We start from the raw sequence: 27940 nt of genomic DNA, 5'->3' as shown, positions 1-27940 counted from the left end.
ATAATTTGCCTTGATGCATTTGCAATAAGATGACTGCATGCAGACTAAATGTATTGTTTTTTTTTTGAATACTCTATTACTATTGTAAGCAGAACAAATGCACAGATGGCATGGGTCATAAAAATATAATTAGGCTTTACAATATCGTTCCTATCAGATTTCAGAAGTGTGCTCTAGCTTAAGTTAGAGTGCTCAGTGTGTGAGTGCATATAACATTTTTGAATTTTAAGTTTTTGGATAAATATATGAAAACTGACATATTTATCTGTTTCATGCTATTTCCATTTCCCTCCATGTTTTTGGCCTTCAGTTTCAGGCAATTTGAGGATTATTTTAGGAGAGACCATATTAACTAAAATGAAACAAAACAAAACAACTGTACTAAATCTTTTTAAAACAGAAAATACTTTATTTCCTTAAAAAATGTGATGTGAAATACTGGCATGGATTACCACCAGAGGAATCACACGCTTGTGCTGGGACACCTGGATGACTACAGCCAAGGCACAAGCTGCCTGGAGAGACGAGATAGAGGAGACGAACTTTTGAGGTCCCTTTTGGTCGAGTTATTTTGCATTTCAATAAAATGATGATAACAGCAATCATGTAACCACCTCAAATCCTCTTGTAAAGGAAGCAGGGTATAAGTACATAAATGATGTGAAAAAAGTATATTTACACTTTGAAAAACACTGGTTAACCTTTATGATCAATGCGTGCATGATCAGTTGTTTAGTCATATCTGACTCTTTGCAACCCCAAGGACTGTAGCCCATCAGGCTTCTCTGTCCATTGAATTTTTCAGGCAAGAATATGGGAATGGGTTGCCATTTCCTGCTCCAAGGAATCTTCCCAAACCAGGGCTCTAACTTGGGTCTCCTGTATTGGCAGGCGGATTCTTTACCACTGCACCACTTGGGAAGCCCTTTTGATCAATAGTAATTGCTTAAATCTCCCACGGAATTTATCAGTAAAGAGGCTATCTGAATCTGAAAGGTGTTAGAACGGTTTTGGGGACTGCTGGGCAATAAGGGTTGTTTTACATAAACACCAGCATGTCGCATGTCTGTCTTCTTTCTCTGTTTACCTTGCCTCATAAGACTGCGGACAAAGCCACTGACTGGTGCAAGGCCTAGGAGGCTGAGGGGCTCTAAGACTTCAGACATAGGGGTCACAGGATCCTCTGTATGTATCATGTTTAGCAGTCAAGAAAGCAAAATAAACAGAGACTGTAGGCTCTGACTATAAGATGTAACTCAAATACCCAGACCCCAAAACACAACCAAGAATTGAAAGTAACTTCGGTGTTAATTCATCTGCAATGTCTAATAAAAAGTGCTAGCAGTTATAATTTCTTGAGTGGTCTCTATGCATTTCCTTGTGTGCTAAGTGGTTAATATGAATTATATTCATTTTCTTGATAAAAACGTTTATATTAACTACTGCTTGTAACAATCTTTTGAATAGGCATTATTATTATTATTTCACACAATGCTCTGGAGTAGAGACCTTCATCTGTCATGTGAGGACAGAGGACTGATGTGACCCCTGTGCTGCTGTCTGCATGGGGTTAGTTCCTGCTGTGTTTTTATACAAACAAATCTGAGACAGGATCTGTTGGTCAGCCTGTGTCTGCGACCCCAGGGCTGGACCTAGGGTTCAGGTGAGGGTGGGAGATCTTCCCAGGTGGTGCTAGTGGTAAAGAACCTGTCTGCTAATGCGGGAAACATAATGAGACACAGGTTCCTGGGTCGGGAAGATTCCCTGGAGGAGGGCATGGCAATCCACTTTAGCATGAGCGTGGAGAATTTCATGGACAGAGGAGCCTGGTGGGCTACAGTCCACAGGGTTACAAACCGTTGAACACAACTGAAGCAACTTAGCACACACGCATGGGTGCTAACAAAAGAGTTCTGAGGGACTGAGTACCTTATAAAAGATCACACAACTAAAAAAAACTGGAGTCAATTAAAAAGTATTGTTCAGAAATTTTTATACATAGAATGTATACCTAACATAGTATAAGTATATAACACACACTAAATGAATAAATAGCATATATTATGGTTAAATACTAAATGCCAGCTAATGTCTATGGAGAGGGAGAATCACTTACAGAGGAAAATCCATGAGTCAGATTTTAAATGTACTGTATGTATGTGTAAAATATACATAAAATTTATCTTCTAACTGTTTAAAGTGTATATTTCAGTGTCATTAAGTACATTCACAACATTGTAATACAACTGCTACTACTATCTGTTTCTAGAACTTTTCATCATCCCAAAGCGAAACTCTGTCCCCATTAACCAATAACTCCCCTTTCTCTTCAAAATGTACTTTAGTTCAAACCTATCTATTTACTTAAAATTTCAGAATGTTAGTGCATAAAGCTGTTTTGTTTTAACATGTATAAGCATATTATAATCCTAGGTACCTGCTATGCAATTACAGGAGATGAAAATGGTTTACTTTTGGAAATGCAATTTTATATATATATATATATATATTTTTTTTTTTTTTTTACCAAAGAAAATAGATTTAGAAGGACAGACAGAAATATACTTCATCAATATATTATTTGTTCCCAACTGTGGCTAACAGTTGATGATTTCTTTAGCTATGATTTAAAAAAAACTATAAAGATACATATACTAAGGAGTAAAGGTATAACTGACATGCTAGCTAGAAAATGTTTTTGTTCATCTTCTTTTTGAAAAGAAAAAAAATTCTGTCTTTACTGCTCAGTATTGAAAAGACATCTTCTATTTTACTAGATAAAATAAGAATTATCAAGGCTCAATTTAGAGCAATATATTGAAAATGTACATATTTATAATCTGCAAAACTCTTACATCTATAAAGTTCTTAAGCTAGTAAACTGAAAACACAGGAAAAGAAATAACTGACTCAGTCATCAAGATATAGGAATAAGAGTGGAAAGAAGCAGTTTTGGAACCCAGGAGACACAGCTATTTAAAAAATTATGTTCAGGCCACAGTTTTTGACATTTATTTAAAATAGTTTTGACATTATTTTAAAATAGGACATTGAATATCTCTGCCCCAAGATAAATCAAATGACATTAGAAGTTAATTAAGCCAACTGTATTCTTTTACTCATAAACAATCTTATTTCAAACATGTACATGTTTAAGTAGCAAAACTAGAACACTTGGTAATTTCCAGAAGATCACTTAAAGGCATTTAAAGAATAAGAATGCAAGTAGATTTGGGACAGAAGAAGCTTACTGAAAAGCTACTTAAGCAACGGTGACAGAGTAAAGAATAAAGAACAATATTCAGCCCTCAAAATGGACTTACCTATACCGGCTGTAGGAGAAGGCAATGGCACCCCACTCCAGTACTCTTGCCTGGAAAATCCCATGGATGGAGGAGCCTGGTGGGCTACAGTCCATGGGGTCGCTAAGAGTTGGACACAACTGAGCGACTTCACTTTCACATTTCACTTTCATGCATTGGAGAAGGAAATGGCAACCCACTCCAGTATTCTTGCCTGGAGAATCCCAAGGACGGGGAAGCCTGGTGGGCTGCCGTTTATGGGGTTGCACAGAGTCAGACACGACTGAAGCGACTTAGCAGCAGCAGCAGCAGAATACCGGCTGTGTAACTGAAAATATCTAACTATATTTTCTTTAAACAGTTAATAACATTAAAAAAAGGAATGCTTTAACACAAAATCCTTAATTAAACCTAAAATGATAATGGGCAGACACAGGATCCAGGAAAGACCATTTTCTTACACAGCAGTTCAAGTCAATGATTGTGTGAATTTTTAAAAACACATTAGGCTTTAGGCACATTCAAGTGATCAGTAAATCACTTTAGAAAAAACGTAGTGACTTAAGTTCACACGTATGCTATGATTCTGTAAGAGAGAAGGAAATGTTACAGGGTAAGAGGGTTGGAGGGGCTTTCCAGGTGGATCAGTGGTAAAGAATCCACCTGCCAATGCAGGAGACACAGGTTCGATTCCTGGGTTGGCAAGATACCCTGGAGAAGGAAATAGCAACCCACTCCAGTCTTCTTGCCTGGAAAATCCCACAGACAGAGGAACCTGGTGACCTATAGTCCATGAGGTTGTAAAGGAGTCGGACATGACTCAGTGACTAAACAATAAAAAGAGGGTTGGAATGCAAATGAAGGAATTTACTCACTTGTACATTTATACTACCATGTAAGAAATAGATGAGGAAAAAGAAAAAGGTTTTCTATTTTTTTTAAGGATGCATTTGAAATTTACAACACAGAACATGCCCTGTTGGTGAAACCAATGATGACGCTCTAAGAGCCATCTTGTAAATCCGAACTCTAAGGTGAACTCCAAAGGTCAGAATTTGAATGCAAATGTCTCTGTTTTGCCTCAATAATCTGTTATCCAAACTGGCATCCTAGGGGCTGCTTAGGATATGGGATTAGGGGACTTTGGTTTTGGACTTTGTTTTGTCACTTTCTCTCTCTTTTTTTTTATACATATACATATATTTGTACATACACAAAATGCTGAAGTTAAAGCAGTATGTCTGTTACCCCAACAAACTGTGTTTCCCTTGCACTGCTTAATCATTTTTCATATATTCCATATCTTTACCAGTTACAAACCTGACGGTGATGAGAAAAGTATCTTTTGGGCTTCTTTAAAGAGTACATGTCCTTTTTTTTTTTATTTTTAAATTTTATTTTTAAACTTTACAATATTGTATTGGTTTTGCCAAATATCAAAATGAATCCGCCACAGGTATACATGTGTTCCCCATACTGAATCCTCCTCCCTCTATGTGAGATTGGAAAACTTATTTATCCAGGCTTTGGATACCTTACACAAATCTACAACTTTTATCCTCAATTTACAAATTTAGAAACCTCTGAAAAACAACTCATTTAGTGGTACAATGTGGCTTGAAATGACATTAAGCTATTTACAGTTTTTATTAACTCTGTGTAACTAACTACTCATATGTTTTTTGACTGAAATATTAATTTTTGATTATGAGGTATTTGGGCTTCCATGGTGGCTCAGTGGGTAAAGACTCTGCAATGTGGGAGAGCTGGGTTCCAGCCCTGGTTTGGGAAGATCCCCTGGAGAAGGAAATGGCAACCCACTCCAGCACATTTCTTAAAAATAGACTCATACAACAAGTAGTCCTTAGAGCTTCCTTTGTAGCTTAGTTGGGAAGGAATCTGCCTGCAATGCAGCAGACCTCGATTCGATTCCTGGGTCGGGAAGATCCCCTGGAGAAGGAAATGGCAACCCACTCCAGCATTCTTGCCTGGAAAATCCCATGGACAGAGGAGCCTGGCAGGCTACAATCCACAGGGTCACAAGAGTCAGACACGATTTAGTGACTAAATCACCACCATGAGGTATTTGCTTTACTACCATTTCAATAAACTACAATAATTTATTTTGAAATACTTTCAAACATAGAAAAGTATGCAATAAGAGAACAAAATTTCCATATTCCTCTTACCTAGATTCCCTAACTTTTAAATCTCTTTCTCTTTTTAGTGAAATCTAGATATACCTCTCTAAATATGTGTGTACACCCATACTTAGCCCTTTTCCGAACCATTTAATAACAAGCAGCATAGATGATTCCAAATAGTCACCCAATTGCTCTGGTGACTATTTCCCAGAACAAGGACTTTATCATATACAGACACAATATAATTGTTCAAGTCAGGAAATCAACATCAATACAACACTACTGTCCATCTGTAGACCCCAATCACACTTTGTATATCATCCCAGAAATAGTAAGACACTCAGTCTTTCTCAATACTTGGTTTCTCCCTACCTTTCAGGCACTCAACAGTTTTTCAACAATACAAGACTCTCATTCTGTAGGCTAACTGGAAACCTAGATCTGTCTGATATGCCCTCTTGACCAATGCTTTTGGGGCAGGAGACCACTAATAGGACACACTGCTCTTCTAGTGTCTCACAAGGCGAGGTACCACACATTATGTCAACTCACTTGTGATGTAAACCTTGATCACCTGGTTGTCCTGTTCATCAAAGTCACCACTCCGCCTTTTGTAACTTATTAGTCGTTTGTGAAAGAAATATTCTGAGATTGTCAATATCCTCTTCCTCATCAGATCTGATTAAACCCACCAGCCTATCTTAGCCTCCAACTGACAATACTTCTGCCTAAACTGAATGTAACTCTGATTGTTAATGGTAATTTTCTACTTCATCACTCCTTCAATGTTTATCGATATTCTGTAAGAAAGAGGTTTCCCTATCTATCTATCTACCTACCTACCTATCTATCATCTATCTATCTGGGCTTCCTTGGTGGCTCAGATGGTAAAGAATCTGCCTGCAATGTGGGAGACCTGGGTTCAATCCCTGGGCTGGGAAGATCCTCTGGAGGAGAACATGGCAACCCACTCCAGTATTCTTGCCTGGAGAATTCCCATGGACAGAGGAGCCTGGCAGGCTACAGTCCATGGGGTTGCAAAGAGTTGGACACGACTGAGTGACTTAAGCACACACATACATCTATCTATTTATCTCAGTATGGATACTTGGATTTTGATTTTACTCAATGGGTTATTTTCCATTATTTATTCTGAAGCTCAAATTTCTAAGATTTGGCTAGTAGGATATTCTTCAAAGTGGTTCCTGTGCCTTTTCTCATGTCCCCATCATTCTTTGAATACCTCCCTACTTTGGAGCACAAATTCTAGTCCCATGTTCCTCTTTCTGTGTACCAGTTCTAGAATCAGCTATTTTGCCAACAGGCGTCCTCTCCCTCCCTCTTCTTTTTGGTTGCAGATGATACATAGATACCAACATCTGGGTACTTGGAGTGCTCCTTAGATTGTTATTGTTTCCAAGCTCTCCAGAAGACAAAGCTAAGAAATGCCTGTATGGATATCGTACATAAGCACACACACTTAGATGCATCTATATTTCTACATTTATCTGTACATGTGTGTGTGTAAACATACATGGTATATACCCATGAGCATTTATGTTTGTTTGTTCTAAAATTGCCTCTTTCAAATGTCAAGCAATATTCTCTAGCGAAACAGGTTTTGCTGAACATATTCATATGCTACGTAGCTTTATGTATTTTGATATTAGTCCCTTTTGGCTTTAGTCTTGTAAGATTGAGAGATGCTGGTCTTTTATTTTGCCTTCTTACAGCAACCACCTGGTCCTCATTCCATTTCTATGATTGTTTTAGTAAAGAAAATCTATTGGGGTAGAGAATTAACAAGGAAGAAAAACGGGAAAAATATTTAAAATTTCCTATGAATATCCCCAATGCAATTGCAAATATATGCATAGAACATGTATTTTTAAATTCATACCTAATACAAAAGTAAAAAAAAAAGATACGAATTAAATACGAGTTTAGGACACTTTAATTATTTAAAATCTGCTCAAACACACTAATATAGTTACAAAAAATAAATAACTCACAGAAAGATAAATGGTTTACCTAAAATAGGCTTATATGACTAAAATTTATCAGTTTAATTCAAATATGTGTTTAAAGTTTCAAATTTAAGTATACTATGCATATTTTATACTGAATTAAACTAACAAACCACCCCCGCTACAGCTGGGAAGGTTAAACAACAGTATTCAGATCTGATTTGGATAGAACAGCTGTTCAAATGCCAGGGCGTACTTTATTTAAAAATGTGACCATTTAGTTCTGTTAAATATAAACTGCTGTTCTGGTTATGTTCATGCATTATTTTCCCCCAAAAGTCCTTAAAAAAATCCTTTTTTCCTGATAGAATCACTACTGAAGTTCAATGGGTCTTTTTTTTGAACCTAATTATCTCAACTTTCTGAAAAAATGACTAGGACAATTTTCTTATCTCCTCTCTCATTCTCCTCACTGGCTGCTCTTGGCAACATAAAAATAATACAATAGTTGGAAAAGTGGTATTTTGATGGGGCCCTGATTATCTCTTTCAAATCTCAAGCAATATTCTCTAGTGTAACAGGCTTTGCTGAACAAACTTTTATCCACCTAATTCATATGCTACATGGTTGCATTTAAATTCCTCATTTTTGCCAGAAACAAATTTGGACATTTTAAATTATAGAAAATAATTTCATCATGGCTACATAGTATATATGTTAAATTACAAACTATGTAAGTACCATTCTCAAGGATAAAACAAAATAAATAAAATCCTAAAGCTCCCAAGAATAGCCACCAATAGTTCATTTAAAGGATGTCAGTTCAGTTCAGTTCAGTTCAGTCGCTCAGTCATGTCCAACTCTTTGTGACCCCATGAATCACAGCACGCCAGGCCTCCCTGTCCATCACCAACTCCCGGAGTTCACTGAGACCCACGTCCATTGAGTCAGTGATGCCATCCAGCTATCTCATCCTCTGTCGTCCCCTTCTCCTCCTGCCCCCAATCCCTCCCAGCATCAGAGTTTTTTCCAATGAGTCAACTCTTCGCATGAGGTGGCCAAAGTACCGAAGTTTCAGCTTTAGCATCATTCCTTCCAAAGAACACCCAGGGCTGATCTCCTTCAGAATGGACTGGTTGGATCTCCTTGCAGTCCAAGGGACTCTCAAGAGTCTTCTCCAACACCACACTTCAAAAGCATCCATTCTTCGGCACTCAGCCTTCTTCACAGTCCAACTCTCACATCCATACATGACCACAGGAAAAACCATAGCCTTGACTAGATGAACCTTTGTTGGCAAAGTAATGTCTCTGCTTTTCAATATGCTATCTAGGTTGGTCATAACTTTCCTTCCAAGGAGTAAGTGTCTTTCAATTTCATGGCTGCAGTCACCATCTGCAGTGATTTTGGAGCCCCCAAAAATAAAGTCTGACACTGTTTCTGCTGTTTCCCCATCTATTCCCCAGGAAGTGATGGGACCAGATGCCATAATCTTCATTTTCTGAATGTTGAGCTTTAATCCAACTTTTTCACTCTCCACTTTCACTTTCATCAAGAGGCTTTTTAGTTCCTCTTCATTTTTTGCCATAAGGGTGGTGTCATCTGCTTACCAATCAAAGGCCATGAACCTGTTTGCACTGAAGGAAAGTGAAAGTGAAGTCGCTCAGTCCTGTCCGACTCTTTGCAACCCCGTGGACTGTAGCCCACAAGGCTCCTCTGTCCATGGAATTCTCCAGGCAAGAATACTGGAGTGGGTTGCCATTTCCTTCTCCAGGGGATGTTCCCAACCCAGGCACCGAACCCAGCTCTCCCACATTGCAGGCAGACGCTTTAACCTCTGAGCCACCAAGGAAGTGCACTGAAGGAGGTGACCCGTTATTTAATTTCTTGAAAGTGAAAGTGAAAGTCGCTCAGTCATGTTCTACTCTTTGCGACCCCGTGGACTATACAGTCCAGGGAATTCTCCAGGCCAGAATACTAGAGTGGGTAGCCGTTCCCTTTTCCAGGGGATCTTCTCAACCCAGGGACTAAACCCAGGTCTCCCGCATTACAGGCAGATTCTTTACCAGCTGAGCCACCAGGGAAGCCCAAGAATACTACAGTGGGTAGCCTATCCCTTCTCCAGTGGATCTTCCCAATCCAGGAGTCAAACCAGGGTCTCCTGCATTGCAGACAGATTCTTTATCAACTGAGGTATCAGGGAAGCCTCCATTAATTTCTTGGGACTTGGGAAAAAAGTAAGATGCTTTTGAAGAAATTACTTTCTAAGAGAAACCTCCTTAATCTGGTATCCAAAGAACATGACTTCTTCAGGACACTTCAGAAACTGAAGATGAAGCTCTGAAAGAACTTTCACTTCAGCAGCAGAAGACACAGACAGAAGGCATTATCATCCTACTGGAAAAGGAAACAAAGTCTTAAGGTCAGAGAGTCTTCCAAAGTTAGACAGGAAGTTAACAGTTGCTCCTCAACAAGAAACTGGCTTTAGGTTCATACCATTCAACATGTTACATTCTTTGAGAGGGGAGTGGAGTCCATGTTCCTCTCTTCCCTCCCTAGTAAATACAGGGCAGCAGCCATGAGTCAGAAACTGCTAGGCTTGGGGATTCAATGATGGACTAATCACGTGGTCCCTATATTTATGGAAGTAAGCATGTAGAGGGGGAGGCTACTGCTATGAAAGAAAAGGTACAGGATGCTGTGAGAACACGAGTAGTGTCTGATACAGACTCGGTGTGGACGGAAGAGAGAAGTCCTCAAGGAGGCCGTGACACTCAAACCATAACCTGAAGGATACAGAGAAGTGAGCCGGGGTGAGGTGACAGTGGCAGGAAGTAGAGAGGTTGTTAGCTGGAGTGTTCCAATCAGAGGCAACAGCATGTGTAAATATGTTTTTGAGGAATTGAAGGAACTCAAATATAGCACAGGCACATTCCTGTCCGCACCAAAGTGAGCGATGGTGCTAGAAGTAAAGAGACAATACATGGGGACAGGTGGGAGTTTACTGTGTCCTTGAAAGTGGAAACCTATGGCTATTTTTTTTTTTTTTTAATGAGAAGAGTAGGTCAATTCAGAAACTGTTCCTTAAATGAAGAGATCAAAATTCATGATGACATTAATAGGGCAAGAGAGAGTAAAGGAAAGATTCTACTTCTAAAACTACTAAAGTTTTTTTTATTTTTTACATTTTAGGTCATAGGACTTATTGACCACCTGAACTTAGGTTGGTTACATTTTAGATTTTAGGCACCTCATCATTAAAATGAGGGGGTTGAAAAGATGGTCTCTCCTGCTCTAGTGTTTGGGTCTGTTAGTTATATGACTATCAGGATCATGGTATCAAAACTCTGCTCCTTGAGAACCCTAGATTCTTTCCAATTATTGTCGGAATACATCTCCACTCAAGTGGAGCAGCTCCAATTTTGTCAGATTTCTTTACTGACCATCTGATAAGATTTTTATATAGAAAGGGCTTTAAAAACTGAATTAAAAATTGAGTTTTTGTCTCATTGCCTTGTTGTATTGATCTCTAACATTTAAATCCTGGTGCATGTGTGCATGCTAAGTCGCTTCAGTGGTTTCCAACTCTTTGCGACCCAGTGGACCTTAGCCCACCAGGTTCCTCTGTCCACGGGATTCTCTAGGCAAGAATATTGGAGTGGGTTGCCATGCCCGCCTCAAGGGGATCTTCTCAACCCAGGGGTCGGACCTGCATCTCTTATGTCTCTCGCATTGGCAGGTGGGTTCTTTCCTTAGTTACTTAAAACATGAGGCAGTTCCCCTACTGGTCTGAATGCAAGGCTAAATCTATGAGTTCTTGAATGATTTTTTAATACCCTGAGATAAGACCTTTGTTATTCAGTAAGAAGCTGATTAAGAAATATCATAAATTCTCTCACATTAAACATCTTTGTGTCATCTCAGGAAATCTAATTAGGAAAAATGGTATTATAAATATTTATATTCCCAGTCATTGTGTTTACTGTCCTAAATTCAGAAATAACAAAGAAACTTGTTCTTTGGTTTAAAAAGTGAATATAGAAGTACCATTTTATTTGATAAGGTTAAAAAAAAACAACATTGGCAGTTAGTAAAGCAGTCCTAAATTTACTATAGACGATTTTTCCTAAGCTTGAAGATAAAACTGAAGCTTTATAAACGAGAAAATGATGTACTAAAAGCAAGACACTAAATCACTTTTAAAGACCAAACACAATTTATGCCTGACTTTAAAACTCATCCACAAAACATTAATCTACACAAAGGCCAGAAGCTGAATGAAGCATAATTTGTGAAACTGATACCTTCCATCACAACCTCTAACTGAAAAGGTCATTAGATATATTATATCTAAGTGAGCAGCTTATCCCTGCTTCATTACTGATAATTAAGACAAGTAATATTTTCTTGACAGTAATGTGTCCATTAACAGATACACTCTAGTTTGCATAAAATAAGCATTAATTACCATAGTACTACCACAGATTAAAAAAAATTAAGTACCTGTATAACATGGCTTCATTATTTTTTTCGTTAATTTCCTTAAAGAATTAACAGGCTCAGAAAACATAATGTACATATTAAGAAATTCATCTTTGTCATGTTTTAAATTCGTAAGGTACGTAACAAAAAAGGTATTCAGAAAAAAGTGATCAAGGAAAAGGAAGGTACTTGTGACTGGGTATCATTTAAAAATTATCTGTACTAACTCGCTTTGCTGAGCCACTTGAAATGCTACTAGAAAAGCAGCTGCTGTTTATAGGACTTAAGTCTTTTTTAAAAAAAAATTATTGGGGTATAGCTGATTTACAATGTTGTGTTAGTGTCTGCTGTACAGTAAATTCAATCAATTACACATATGCACTTATCTATTCTTTTTTAGATTCTTTCCCCATGTAGGTCATTACAGAATATTGAGATGAGTTCCCCATGCTCTACAGGTAGGTTCTTAGTTATTTATTTTATACATGGTAGTGTGAATATGTCAATCCCAATCTCCCAATTTATCCCTCAAGACTTTTTAAGTATTCATGTAGAAAACTTAGGGAGTTACAAAATGGCATTCTGCTGTTCAAAAGTTTAAAATAATTTCCAAAGTATTTTCCTGAAGAAGTACATTAATGTCCCAAATAAGAAAGCACACAAGACTACCTGCTCAGTAAAGAAGACCCTGTGTGTGTGCTCAGCTGCTTCAGTCATGTCCGACTCTTTGAGACCCTATGGATTGTAGCCTGCCAGGCTCCTCTGTCCATGGAATTTTCCAGGCAAGAATACTGGAGGGGGTTGTCATTTCCTTCTTCAGGGGATCTTCCCAACCCAGGGACTGAATCTGTGTCTCTTGCATTGCAGGCAGATTCTTTACCATCTGAGCCACCAGGGAAGCCCTTTAACTATTACTGCTGCTGCTGCTGCTAAGGCGCTTCAGTTGTGTCCAACTCTATGCGACCCCATAGATGGCAGCCCACCAGGCTCCCCCGTCCCTGGGATTCTCCAGGCAAGAACACTGGAGTGGGTTGCCATTTCCTTCTCCAATGCATGTAAGTGAAAAGTCAAAGTGAAGTCGCTCAGTTGTGTCCGACTCTTTGCAACCCCATGGACTGCAGCCTACCAGCCTCCTCCATCCATGGGATTTTCCAGGCAAGAGTACTGGAGTGGGGTGCCATCGCCTTCTCCGTAACTATTACTAGTTAATGACTAATATTTACTATGTAACTAAAATTTAAGCATGTGTACAATGTACTTACATTGTATTTTCTTAGTTTATCCTCATAGCTATTTCATGATGCTAATAACTATGATTGTTCCAATTTTACAAACAAGGGAAAAAGGAAACAACTTGCCTCCATTCATGTAACTAGTAACTGGTGGGAGAGGTCCAGGGGACTTGTGCCTGGTACTCTGACCTACTATACTACTACACATTCTTGCCAAAAGATTTACTTGTTTCAAGTGTTCCCCTTTTCAGGACTGCCAACCAGATAACATTTCTTTATTACTTATTTGTGCAAAGAACTAGAAGCCAAGACAGTACTTGGTCAGTAGCTTGTGAGGAAACTCACACTTGAAAAGAAGTGAAAAAGGGGGTAGAAGTAGTAATTCATGGTCTGAAATTCTTAACTAGGTGTCATTCCAAACTGCAGTTTACTAGGTCAGCATGGAGTATGTGGTTCATCTTTGTAAAAAAATCGAGCAGTAAGCCAGACAAGAGGAAAAGGCAATGGCACCCCACTCCAGTACTCTTGCCTAGAAAGTCCCATGGGTGGAGGAGCCTGGAAAGCTGCAGTCCATGGGGTCACTGAGGGTCGGACACAACTGGGTGACTTCACTTTCACGCACTGGAGAAGGAAACGGCAACCCACTCCAGTGTTCTTGCCTGGAGAATCCCAGGGATGGGGGAGCCTGGTGGGCTGCCGTCTATGGGGTCACACAGAGTCGGACACGACTGAAGTGACTTAGCAGCAGCAGCAGCAAGCCAGACAAGGTACTTAACTCCTCTGCATCTCAGTCCATTAATCAGTAAAATGATAATAGACCCAATTTCAAAGTTGCTGTGAGGATTCAATGAGTTAACACAAATGTCCAGTATAGTGCCTTGCCAATTCTCTTGAGTTGTTACAGCTTACAACACACTGAGACCACACCAGAGAAAGAGGATTCTTCAAAGTACACTTGGTCCTTATTGCCCAGATCCTGAGTCCTATATCTTTTGAGGAATCAGGTTAAGTCACTAGTGCAAGTGTGTCATACTCCTCAAGTGTGCTGGGGTGAAAAAAAAGGTGATGACTACTTAGTGGGACATTACACATTCTCGCCTGGGAAAGCAGTTAGCTGGGGCAAAGTAGGGGTGTGTATAGAGGGTGTGTGTGTATACTTGGTTGTATATGACTTTGCTATGCCATGGACTGTAGCCCTCCAGGTTACTAGGTCCATAGAATTTTCCAGGCAAGAATACTGAAGCAGGTTGCCCTTTCCTACTCCAGGGATGAACCCATATCTCCTGCTTGGCAAGCAGTTTCCTTACCATTGAGCCACCTTGGAAGCCCCTATAGAGGTTGAGTAGCATGAAAAACTCTCCCCAAACTAATGGTCTAGGACCAGTGTGGGTTGAGGAGATATAATATGCTTTAGCAGTGCACAACAGAGGATTTGAATCACAAGTGTATTTGAATCCTGGGTCTAATAATCAGCCACGTAACATGGGGAAAATTACTGAAGCTCTTTGGCCTCTTCTTTAGATTCACATGAAGACAAATAAAATTAGATATATAAAGGAGCTGACACAGTAAAGACGAAAAAGTAAGGAAGGCACAGTGAGGTCATTAATGTTCCTAAGGTTACATGACTAGGTTATACAACTAGTTAGAGAAAGAATCTTCTGCTCTGTGCCAAGAGAAAAACACAGGTGATGAGTATAAGATAATGCATAGCTATTTAGAGACATAAATGTGGCTAGAAGAAAGATTAGTTTCTAGAAAGACTGGCAAAAGCTGGATAAGCATGGAAGGGTTTCAACGCAGGAACACGATGAACAAAAAAACAAGTGTTCTCATGCAGCTGTGCATCAGTTTGAAAAAAGACATAGTAAGCTTTACTTTGAAATTTGATTCTTTCTGAAAACCCCACTATGATTTAAGTGCCCTACACATGTAAACACATTATCTTGATTAATCTTAGGTAGAATGTAATTATCACTCATACGGCTTTCCTATTTTCAGACAAATTTATTACCAGGTAAGAGCTGACTCATTGGAAAAGACTCTGATGCTGGGAGGGATTGGGGGCAGGAGGAGAAGGGGACGACAGAGGATGAGATGGCTGGATGGCATCACTGACATGATGGACGTGAGTCTGAGTGAACTCCGGGAGATTGTGATGGACAGGGAGGCCTGGCATGCTGTGATTCATGGGGTCGCAAAGAGTCAGACACGACTGAGTGACTGAACTGAACTGAACTAAATATACATTCTCCGAAACACAGATCTTCACAACAGCCTTTCTCAGGGCACACTGGGCTCCCTATGGACTCTCTCCAGGCAAGAACACTGGAGTGGGCTGCCATTTCCTACTCCACTTTTCTCTTATAGGTTATTACAAAATATTCATCTAGTTCCCTGTGCTGGTACTTGTTGGTTATCTATTTTATATATAGTAGTGCGTATGATTCCACTCCAGTATTCTTGCCTGGAGAATTCCAGGGACAGAGGAGCCTGGTGGACTACATACAGTCCATGGGGTTGCAAAGAGTCAGATACAACTGAGCGACTAACACCACTTGACTACTAGTATGTATTATTATCTCTAATTAACAGACGAGGAAACTGGGGCAGAGAGGAATTATTTGTTTAGCATACACTGAACACACACATACACAAGCAAGAAGTGGTGAAGCAAACACTCAAGGCAGGCCGTTGGACTGCAGAGCCTCACTCCCATCACTATTTCAGACCACTTTATAGAGCACATACAATGTAAGGCGCAGACTCCTTGTCACGAGCAAGGAGTGAGGCAGGGCTTTCACAAATGGAGCTCTCCAGTCCTTCTTCCATCTTCCACTCTGACAAATGCTTCAACCCAAAGAGCAGTTAGGAAGGAGAAATGAGATGATTTATCTGAATGGTTAAGCTACTATTTTAAGGTAAACAGGAGCTTACTGAAGGTAAAAGCATTCCCAGAGGACAAGAATACACAATAAGTAAAACTTTCATTGGTGCTACATAGACAGTCTATGTGTAAAATCTTCTCATGGTACTAAAGTAAATGTTCAGCCAGGAATTTGGTTCAACAGTTGACTCAGTGACAAAGTTAACAAAAAGCCATAAGTTACAGAACCGAAAAAATATTAGTCTGATTCTAATTTGCTGCTCTCCCCGTAATGATAAAATCTGCAAATAGTAAGTCTCCTCAGAATTTTTCTCCAGCACTCACAGATTTGATCTCTATTATGTGTGGACTCAAACTGATCTAAGGTGAACGTGGAGGTTAGGGATGCTCGTAGTTCCTCTGTCTGTAGGCACTTCCGCACACAGCGTTCACCCTTTACAAGTGAGTGACTGTGCACGCTAGAAACACAGTAGTAACACTGGAAGCTCAACTTCTGGCAAAAGAATATTAACTCTTCCTCTTCAACATTAATGAAACATGACATAATGAGTATATTCTATCATAAAATTTCCTTTACTTCAATATATCTGGTTAAGACTTACTAGGGGTCAAAAAAAAAATCACGAGTAGAAAGCGAAAATACTTGGGTTATGACTTTCAAAGGTCAATTATTTTTGGCTAAATAAGTAGAAAATTGGTCCTGGTAAGCAGGCATGTATTTCCTGGGGTGAGGTTGGAGGTGGGGGTAGGGAGAAACCATTGCATTGCGTTACAGTGATAATACAGGAATTTTACATGAATATATATAAACAGCATTAGCATAATACCATTCTTTGTAGGAAAGGATGTTAACATTTAGAGGGTTGTAATTATTTTAGGAATAATGAATTTCTATAAGGCATCTGTTTTTTTCCAAAGTATTTTGGTTAAAGCCTGATTTGCGTGAAAACATAAATAACCTCTTGCTCCAGACTGAGAGCATCAGCAAGCTTTAACAGATGGCCTCATTTAAAAATCATTTGTAAGATATCTCACATTTATCCAACACGCTGTCAACTTCTTCCTTTTATTCAATCATGGTTTTTCCATATTTCTGTCATAAATATTTTTTAATTCTGTGCATTCATGGAAATCACACATGTCAGTATTTATCCTTAATTTGGTTTGAGGGTAACCCTGATTCTTTCCAATTTTTATCATTGACCAAAAGAATTATAGAATGATTAATTATAGAAAAATACTAAGTTTAACATTAACTCATGAAAATGCAACCAAAAGCAATAGTTTAATCAAGGAATAAGGGAGAAAAACAAAAGAATTGAAAAACCCTCTATCCTCCATCTCTCCCAGCTATTATTCTTTCTCCCATTTCTCATACTCAGAAGCTTGGAATGGAGTGGATACCTGCTGTCTCTACTTCTTCACCTCTCAGTCACTTTTTAAATACTTAAAAAAAAAAAAAATTGAATACTCCAGTAATTGCAAGTAATCAAAGCTCTGAACTCAATATCCCTGAAATGTCTTGACTGATGGTCACCAATGAGCCTCATACTGCCAAATGAAACAGACTTGTCTATCCACGATTCAACTGTTGACTTTTTATTCACTGTTCAGTGCATTCAGCATTGTTCCATATTCTCTTTTCAAAATCCTCTCCTCCCTCAACTTCCATGAGACCACTCCACAGGATTCCTCTGTGCCATGCCTTCTGAATTCAAACATATTTTCTGATATGTCTGAATTCAAACATATTTTCTAATCTTGAACTTCAACTACCAGCTATATAACACTGATCCCCAAATCTACATCCCTGGCCCATATACCACCCCGAACAAATTCACACACCTGAATGTTCATAGGTTTTCTCCACTAACATGTCCCATTCTACAAGTCCCCATTGACAGCTTTTCCTTATGGTCCTTATTTTATTAATAGTGAAAGACACTTATCAAGGCACTCAAACCAGAAAACCAGGAGCCACCTTAGACTTCTCCTTCTCCCTCATCAAGTGACAGTGACTAAATTCAGTTGATTCTAATGCATTTCTGCCAGATTCCTTTCTTAGTTCAGGCCATGACGATGATGATGATGATGACCTGGCCTCTTACAACATTTCCTAACTAGACTCTGCCTCCAGTCTTGTCATCCCTTCCAATTTATTTTTTCATACTGCACCCAAAGTGGTATTTTAAAAACATAACCCTCATCAGTAATCCCTAAATAAAAGGATTACACTTAAAAGGCTCCCCATTACTCATGGGAGAGAATCCAAAAGCATTCCTTCTGGAAATAACATTACGATATGGCCCTCTCTTGGGGGCAATTTCCTTCCCTTATCCTTGTTTAAACTGAAGTCTTAATGAAAAACTCGGATATTTGTATTTAATTACAGTAAATATGTTTGCATTTAAGATACTTAATAAACATTTACTTAGTACCTATTAATACTATGTGTAAGCAACTGTGCTTCTGAAATGGTGAATTGAGTTCAAGTCTTTGACAGAGGTCTTTTCTACTTCTGATCAATTTTGAAATTCATATTTAGCCAACTGGATTTACTCAACTGAATTTACCCTGTAATACAGATTGGACAAATCCCTTTAATTATTAAATAGTGAGCTCCTTAAAATAGAAATAATGTCTTATTCATTTCTGCATCACCAGTGCCTCCTCATATAGCAGATTCTCAAACAGATATTTGGCAAATAATTTTACTATACTTTAAGATGATTTTAATTCATTTGAAGCTTTAATCTTAAAATGTTCTTGGCCTTGGAATTAGCAAAAAATAAGGATGGGTTTAAATGTTTATAAGATAAACCTCAGTGTTATTCCATGAAATTTAGGAGATCTTGAGCCTATTTTATTCTGTTCAGAAGTAAGATTCATAATATTCAATTTTCCAGTTTGTAACTTTAACATTACGGTAGTTAAACATGGCTTTTAAGCATTCTTTAAACTTGAGAATTTTCCATATAGTATACAAGATAAAAGACCTATAAGTTTTGCATTTTTATCATGCTTACAGAAGATACCATAAAAGCTCATAAAGGGTTAAAGAGCAAATATCTCAATGCTTACTTACAAGATATGACACAGAAAGAAACTACACGTTTGTAAGTAAAATAAGCTGTTCTAAAAATACACTACATAGTTAATGTTATGTTAAATAAAATGGGATATTAAAATACAAAAATGTATGCTGACGAGTTGGGATCTGCGGAAGAAGACAGATTAGGAAATAGAAATAAATGTTCATTTATATGAATATAAATACTTGGTTAGCACCAAATATACTTATTCAGTGAAATATTATGGTATTATGGATGAAACACTGGCTGTGAACATATAACTCCTGACCTTGAAGAATTTACAGTTTAACAGACAAGAAGTGTCAAAATGAATATAATGAAAATAGAAAGTGAGGAGGATATAAATATTTTACAATCCAAATGACTCTCAAGTTGTACTCAAATAGGTTTTTTCTGTAGCCTTTCCTGGAGATGGTTTAACTACTACTAGAATTACCCCATTATTAGTCTTTACATAGCAATTTATACCTAATTCTATTTTTACATCAATCAATTTCTATTATGGTTATTTGTTTATATATCAGTTTCTTCTACTAGTCTATAAGCTCTTCACGGGTAGGGGCTGTGTTAACAAACATCTGTATACTCACAACGGGCCTGGCACACAGTAGGAATTTTTACACATATCTAATCAAATTGAGCTAGACAGCAGTGTACGAAATGTACAAAAATGAGACAACTGAACAATAAATAGAAAAGTATTAATTTTATAAGTAACAGAGAAAATAGTAAGTGGAGAGAGAGAGGGACGGAGGGAGAGAGGTGAGAGGGGGACAGAGAGAGAGAGAGAGAGAGGTCAATAGAGGATACAGCTGTCAGGTCAGGTTTAGGAAGTGGGTAAGAAATGATATGTGCTCTGAATATGTACATAGACTCTCAAGGAAAGAAAATATCATGAAAGTGGAATTGGTGTGATCAAGACAGAGTTACCAGAATTTCTGCTTCTGTATCTTTTTAACTTCAGCAGCTAGTGGGAAAGACAAATAAATAAGTACTTAAATTCTTATTAATGGACTGCTAATCTTACAGTCTTAAGAGCAGTTTACTTATGATTCTTCTCCTTCTTTCATCTTTCAAATCTTGGCAAACATCAAGTACAGTACTATCAGCTCTTCATGTATAGCATCTCTTAGATTTGTCAATGAAGTGAAGTGAAGTGAAGTCGCTGTTGTGTCCAACTCTTTGCGACCCTGTAGACGGTAGCCTACAAGGCTCCTCTGTCCATGGAATTTTCCAGGCAAGAGTACTGGAGTGGGTTGCCATTTCCTTCTCCAGGGGATCTTCCCGACCCAGGGATTGAACCCAGGTCTCCTGCATTGCAGGCAGACGCTTTACTGTCTGAGCCACCATGGAAGGCCAGATTTGTCAGGAGCTCTACTGAAACTGTTGCATAGTTGGATAAGGCATGCTGATGCCTATATTGCTGGGTTACAGAGACTGCCAAGCCTGCAAGATTTTAGCTGGTGACACTAGGGTATCCAAACCTTATGGTAGACTGATGAAATCAACGAGACTGAACTGGCCCTGGAATTAGGTAGGGAAGAGAAGGCAAGAGGCAGTCACTAAGAGGAGGAGCTTCTAGAGACCAGGAACAATGATTAGAGGTTAAGAACGCATGCATTTGGACTTAAGAGTATCCAGGCTAGAAACCCGACTCTGTTTTTAACTTTTGTGACTATAAGTAAGTTATTTTTTAAAATTTACTTTTATTGAAGTATGGTTGATTTACAATGTATTTTTTAATTAACCTTTTTATTTTGTATTGCAGTATAGCCGGTTAACAATGCTGTGACAGTTTCAGGTGAACAGTAAAGGGACGCAGCCATACATATACATGTATCCATTCTCCGCCAAACTGCCCCCCATCTAGGCTGCCACTAACACTGAACAGAGTTCCCTGTGCACCTTTCTGCACCTCTCATATAGAAGACAGGGACAGTCATGGAACTAACTATATAAGGCTGTGAAGAGTTCAGTGAGTTATTATGTGTAAGTCGTGCAGTTCCCAGCACTTATAAGTACTTGTTAAGTCATGGTTATTGTTGGGTTTAAATATTCATTGTTAATATTCATTGAATATAATAAATATTTAATGAATAATAACATTCATTGTTGGGGTTAACATTCATTAACCATCATCGTCATCTTTGGGGGATAAAAAGAGGAAAAACACCCAGAGAAAGTGAAAAAAGGAATATTTAGAGAGGCTGTAAGAGAACTGATAGAGATTAGTGGATATCCCACAGAAGAGATCATTTAAAATATATGTGGGGTGAAAAAAAAGATATTTGATTCAAACAGGGATAAGAACACAAAATTCCATATCGGAACAAAATAGTTCAGTGTAATAATGTCCTTAAAGCTTTGTAAATGTTCAAAATTAAACAGTATAAGCCTGGGCACCATGTGATTCAGTAAGAGTGTTCTGAGTTGAGGTCTCCTGGGAGATTGCTATTGGTGTTACTCTGTGAAGATTATAGTGCTATGTAAATGTGGGATTTGTTGCTCCCAGTTAAAGCAGGCAAAAGACTTTTCCCACAAAGGGGGACTTTAAGTTTCCCTCAGCCCTCCTTCCTCAGGACCATAAGAAGGAGAGAAAATACAGCCTGAAGCTGAAGATACACAGGGAGCATGTGGCCACAGGGAGGCCACTGACAGTGAGCATGGATGGTGGAGGCAGAGAACTAAGGCATATGCAGCTATTCCTGGGGCTGACAAGCAAAGCCGGTTCAGTCCATTCATCCCTCAAGAGGGACGTTGACATCCTCTTGCAAAGCTGACCACCTGGGGCAAGAACAATGTGGGAGCCCTCAGAAGACTCTAGGCAGAAACAGAATTATTCCCTTAGTCACACCAGCAAGCCCTGGTTTACTCTTATTGTCCTGGACCAATTATCAGTACTTTAACCCCATAAAGACAGTGAATTATCTTGGTTGCTCTACATGCATAGCATTAGTTCCTAAGGAGGAACAAGAAATATTACAGTCACATGACTTTGTATAATAAATCATTTATTATTTTTACTATAGTGAGTTCAATCACTCTTAGAAACAGGGAAAAGAAGACAGAAAAGTCTCTCAATGCCTTCTTCCTGCTAGACTACAGACTGGTAGCTGGAGCTGCAGCCACCATCTTGTGATCATGAGGCAACAAGCATGGAGATAAGTTTCACAAAGTCACAGAAATGTGAGCTTAACATTACAGATCCACTGAACCAACACCAGCAGCTGTCTTCCTCCAGACTTGTTCTGGTTGAAATACGGTGCTCTATTTAGTTTACTTTAGTATGTACCTGAGCCATTTCCTGATAGATTTTCTCTCCAGATTCTTCTAGATCACAAGTGTTACCTTCCCTTTCAGTCTTCTAATTTGCTTTCAAAGAGATGCAGCATCTCTCTCATGTATGAGCATTTTTAGTATCCTGTGCTTCTTACTATACTTAGAAAGCTTTGACTTGATTTTCAGCATATTTGTCTAATCCCTTCTACTACTGTATTCATTTTTATGGTGTAAGAATAGTAGTTTACTTACTTGCTTTATAATAGCAGGCTTCTAAATATTTTTTCTGAACTGATTCAGGCTAAGTTTACTACATTATGGTACCCATGCTTATGCTGCTGCTACCGCTGCTAAGTCGCTTCAGTCGTGTACGACTCTGTGCGACCCCACAGATGGCAGCCCACCAGGCTCTCCCATCCCTGGGATTCTCCAGGCAAGAACACTGGAGTGGGTTGCCATTTCCTCCTCCAATGCATGAAAGTGAAAAGTGAAAGTCAAGTTGCTCAGTCATGTCCAGCTCTTCGCGACTCCATGGTCTGCAGCCTACCAGGCTCCTCCACCCATGGGATTTTCCAAGCAAGAGTACTGGAGTGGGGTGCCATTGCCTTCTCCGACCCATGCTTATAAACAATTTTATATGATACGAGAGATGTAAAGGGTGTGTACCTAACAAATCCAACCCTGTTTCTGCTGCCGTCCCAAATACCTCCTCACAGTGTAAACCAAGCACAGTTATATGTGGCTGCTAGATGAATTAAAAACACTTCTTTCATCTCAGTTTGGATATATGTCTCAGAAGGAGGAAAGCCTAAAGTATTATTCTAGCCTGTCCCCAAATGACACAAAGTCAAATTAAAAAATAACACCCACAAACCTTAAAGTTAAATATGTGATTCTGCATTTTTATAAAAATGTAAGTTGAAAACTGATTAACTCCGTTATTAATGAGATAGGCTGTACTGACATCTAGAGATTATATCAATAAAATTTACCCACAGGTTAAAACAGGTATGTCCATGCTGTGTATTTTTTGATTATTGTTGCTGTTGTTGAGCCACTAAGTCATGTCCGATTCTGTTGCAACCCCATGGACTGTAGCCCGCCAGGCTCTTCTGTCCATGGGATTTCCCAGGCAAAAATACTGGAGTGAGTTGCCATTTTCTTCTCCAGGGGATCTTCCAGACCTAGGGACTGAGCCTGCGTCTCCCACATTAAAGGTGGATTCTCTACCACTGAACCACCAGAGAAGCCAAGGTTCCAGTATGACTGGTGTCCTTACAAGAAGAAATGTGGACACAGATATGCACACAGAAGAGGGAAGACCACAGGAAGACACAGGGAGAAGAGGGTAAGCCACAAGCTAAAGAAAATGGCCTTGGAAAAACCAGCTCTGCTGACACCTTGATCTTGGATTTCTGGTCTTCAGAATTGTGAGAAAAATAAAATTCTATTGTTTCAGCCACTGAGTCTGTGATAACTGCTATGGGGCTCTAGCAAACTACCAGACTTCAAGACTTACTATTAAGCCACACATAATAATCAAGACAGTGTGTTACTGGTCAAAGGAAAGACAAGAAGACCAACAAACAGACTAAAGAGCCCAGAAGGAGATCCACACAAATGCAGTCAATTTATCTTTGACAAAGAAAGTGAAAGTGAAGTCGCTCAGTCGTGTCCGACTATTTGCAACCCCTGGATGGTAGGCTACCAGGCTCCTCCATCCACGAGATTTTCCAGGCAAGAATACTGGAGTGGGCTGCCATTTCCTTCTCCAGAGGATCTTCCCAACCCAGGGATGGAACCGGGTCTCCTGCATTGCAGACAGACGCTTTACCGTCTGACCCACCAGGGAAGCCACAACTGTAATTCAACGAAGAAAGTACAGTCTTTCCAACAAATGGTGCTGGAACAAATATATATCCACGTGCAAAAAAATGAATCTAGACATTGATATTACACCATTTACAGTAAGTAAGTAAAAACTAATCATAGACCTAAATGCAAAATGTAAACCTATAAAACCCTAGAAGATATCACAGAAGAAAATTCAGATGACACTGGGTTGGCAGTGACTTTTAAAGTACAACTTCAAAAGCATGGTCCATGAATGAAAAAATTTAAGTTGGATTATGTTTAAATTAAACATTAATGTAAAATTTTATATGTTAGTTTAAAAATATGTATGGAGAACATGGCTTAAAAAATGAGTTTAGAGATTACTCAAACAAAAAACATATGAACAATGAGATCCTTTTGATGCCACTGCATATTACCCCACTTTTTATACCTCTTCTAGTCCCTTTTTTCTTGGGCAAATTCAAATTACTCAATGCCCAACTTATATGATCATTTTGGAATTAATTATTTCCAAGTCTTCTTCAAGGATATATTATACCTGATATGAATATATTCTCCCTTCAATCTAAAAGGAATATTATATTTCTATCTATCATTTGGAGTTGTAAAGTTCTAAAGTCAGAATTTATCTCTGATAAATTAGCTCCTGGAGAAGACTCTTGAGAGTCCCCTGGACTTAAAGGAGATTAAACCAGTCAATCCTAAAGGAAATCAGTCCTGAATATTCACTGGAAGGACTGCTGCTGAAGCTGAAGTTCCAATACTGTGGTCACCTGATGTGAAGAGCTGACTCATTAGAAAAGAACTGATGCTGGGAAAGGCTGAAGGCAAAAGGAGAAGGGAGCAGCAGAGGATAAGATGGTTAGATGGCACCACTGACTCAATGGACATGGAGACAGTTAGGGACAGGGAGGCCTGGCATGCTGCAGTCCATGGGGTTGCAAAGAGTCAGACATCACTTAGTGACTGAAGAACAACGACAACATGTAGCTAATTAAAAAGAAGGAATGAATGACATTCAGTTCAGTTCAGTTCAGTTGCTCAGTCGTGTCTGACTCTTTGCGACCCCATGAATCACAGCATGCCAGGCCTCCCTGTCCATCACCAACTCCCGGAGTTCACTCAGACTCACATCCATCGAGTCAGTGATGCCATGGCTGATGCCAGCCATCTCATCCTCTGTCGTCCCCTTCTCCTTCTGCCCCCAATCCCTCCCAGCATCAGAGTCTTTTCCAATGAGTCAACTCTTTGCATGAGGTGGCCAAAGTATTGGAGTTTCAGCTTTAGCATCATTCCTTCCAAAGAAATCCCAGGGCTGATCTCCTTTAGAATGGACTGGTTGGATCTCCTTGCAGTCCAAGGGACTCTCAAGAGTCTTCTCCAACACCACAGTTCAAAAGCATCAATTCTTTGGCGCTCAGCCTTCTTCACAGTCCAACTCTCACATCCATACATGACCACAGGAAAAACCATAGCCTTGACTAGACGGACCTTTGTTGGCAAAGTAATGTGTCTGCTTTTGAATATGCTATCTAGGTTGGTCATAACTTTCCTTCCAAGGAGTAAGCATCTTTTAATTTCATGGCTGCAGTCACCATCTGCAGTGTTTTGGAGCCCCCAAAAATAAAGTCTGACACTGTTTCCCCATCTATTTCCCATGAAGTGATGGGACCAGATGCCATGATCTTCATTTTCTGAATGTTGAGCTTTAAGCCAACTTTTTCACTCTCCATTTTCACTTTCATCAAGAGGCTTTTTAGTTCCTCTTCACTTTCTGCCATAAGGGTGGTGTCATCTGCATATCTGAGGTTATTGATATTTCTCCTGGCAATCTTGATTCCAGCTTGTGTTTCTTCCAGTCCAGCATTTCTCATGATGTACTCTGCATAGAAGTTAAATAAGCAGGGTGACAATATACAGCCTTGACGTACTCCTTTTCCTATTTGGAACCAGTCTGTTGTTCCATGTCCAGTTCTAACTGTTGCTTCCTGACCTGCATACAGATTTCTCAAGAGGCAGGTCAGGTGGTCTGGTATTCCCATCTCTTTCAGAATTTCCCAGTTTATTGTGATCCACACAGTCAAAGGCTTTGGCATAGTCAATAAAGCAGAAATAGATGTTTTCCTGGAACTCTCTTGCTTTTTCCATGATCCAGCAGATGTTGGCAATTTGATCTCTGGTTCCTCTGCCTTTTCTAAAACCAGCTTGAACATCAGGAAGTTCATGGTTCACGTATTGCTGAAGCCTGGCTTGGAGAATTTTGAGCATTACTTTACTAGCATGTGAGATGAGTGCAATTGTGCAGTAGTTTGAGCATTCTTTGGCATTGCCTTTCTTTGGGATTGGAATGAAAACTGACCTTTTCCAGACCTGTGGCCACTGCTGAGTTTTCCAAATTTGCTGGCATATTGAGTGTAGCACTTTCACAGCATCATCTTTTAGGATTTGAAATAGCTCAACTGGAATTCCATCACCTCCACTAGCTTTGTTCATAGTGATGCTTTCTAAGGCCCACTTGACTTCACATTCTAGGATGTCTGGTTCTAGATGAGTGATCACACCATCGTGATTATCTGGGTCATGAAGATCTTTTTTGTCCAGTTCTTCTGTGTATTCTTGCCACCTCTTTTAATATCTTCTGCTTCTGTTAGGTCCATACCATTTCTGTGCTTTATTGAGCCCATCTTTGCATGAAATGTTCCCTCTGTATCTGATTTTCTTGAAGAGATCTCTAGTCTTTCCCATTCTGTTGTTTTCCTCTATTTCTTTGCACTGATCGCTGAGGAAGGCTTTCTTATCTGTTCTTGCTATTCTTTGGAACTCTGCATTCAGATGCTTATATCTTTCCTTTTCTCCTTTGCTTTTCGCTTCTCTTCTTTTCACAGCTCTTTTTAAGGCCTCCCCAGACAGCCATTTTGCCTTTTTGCATTTCTTTTCCATGGGGATGGTCTTGATCCCTGTCTCCTGTACATTAGGCATATTAGTATTCAGTTGATTGTTTGAGCCAAGCTGTTTTTTTTTTTTTAAGTAAATATATATATATATAAGAACATTGATACCGAATAAAACTTGCTAAAGATGTCCTTAACCCAACAGCTACAAAGAAGGACACGCCTTTGTTGTGGGTTGAATTGGAGCTTAGTTCACCTCACATGTTACCCTGGGCAAGTGACTTGACCTCTCTAAAGCTTCTCATCTGACTCTGAGTTGTGGGGATTAAATGAGATAATACAGTTAATGTGCTTAGTACAATGTCTGACACTATTAAGCACTCAATAAATGATCCCATGATTAGTACTAACACAGGTTTCCAAATTCAGACTTACATATAATTTTAATACAAAAGGGAAGAAAATAAGAAAACAGATAAATTGAGATAAGCTGAGACACACAAACATATTAATTTCAGAATATTTACTGAGCACGTTACGTTATCATGTGCCGGGTTTCCCTGATAGCTCAGTTGGTTAAGAATCTGCCTGTAGTGCAGGAGACCCTGGTTCAATTCCTGGATGGAGCAGATCCGCTGGAGAAGGGATAGGCTACCCACTCCAGTATTCTTGGTCTTCCCTGGTGGCTCAGCTGGTAAAGAATCCGCCTGCAATGCGGGAGACCTGGGTTCAATCCCTGGGCTGGGAAGATCCCCTGGAGAAGGGAAAGGCTACCCACTCCAGAATTCGAGCCTAGAGAATTCCATG

General features: G+C 39.2%; 1 protein-coding gene across 2 annotated transcripts in view; it reads right to left on the bottom strand.

Moving 5' to 3' along the window:
* ELP4 (elongator acetyltransferase complex subunit 4) overlaps positions 1 to 27940 on the bottom strand; it is a 257046-nt gene that overhangs the window by 78120 nt on the left and 150986 nt on the right. The window contains exon 10 of one of the 2 annotated variants that reach the window (XM_061381019.1): positions 8831 to 9050. The exons of the other annotated variant lie outside the window; for it this stretch is intronic. Within the exon in view, the coding sequence (XP_061237003.1) occupies positions 9027 to 9050 (24 nt within the window). The 3' untranslated portion in view covers positions 8831 to 9026. Of the gene's footprint in view, positions 1 to 8830; positions 9051 to 27940 lie in introns of those variants that run through there. 2 annotated transcript variants of the gene reach the window in all.

This window comes from Bos javanicus, chromosome 15, assembly GCF_032452875.1.
Source record: "Bos javanicus breed banteng chromosome 15, ARS-OSU_banteng_1.0, whole genome shotgun sequence".
In the NCBI taxonomy this organism is placed as follows: Eukaryota; Metazoa; Chordata; class Mammalia; order Artiodactyla; family Bovidae; genus Bos; species Bos javanicus.
This window is presented reverse-complemented; position numbering and strand designations above follow the sequence as displayed.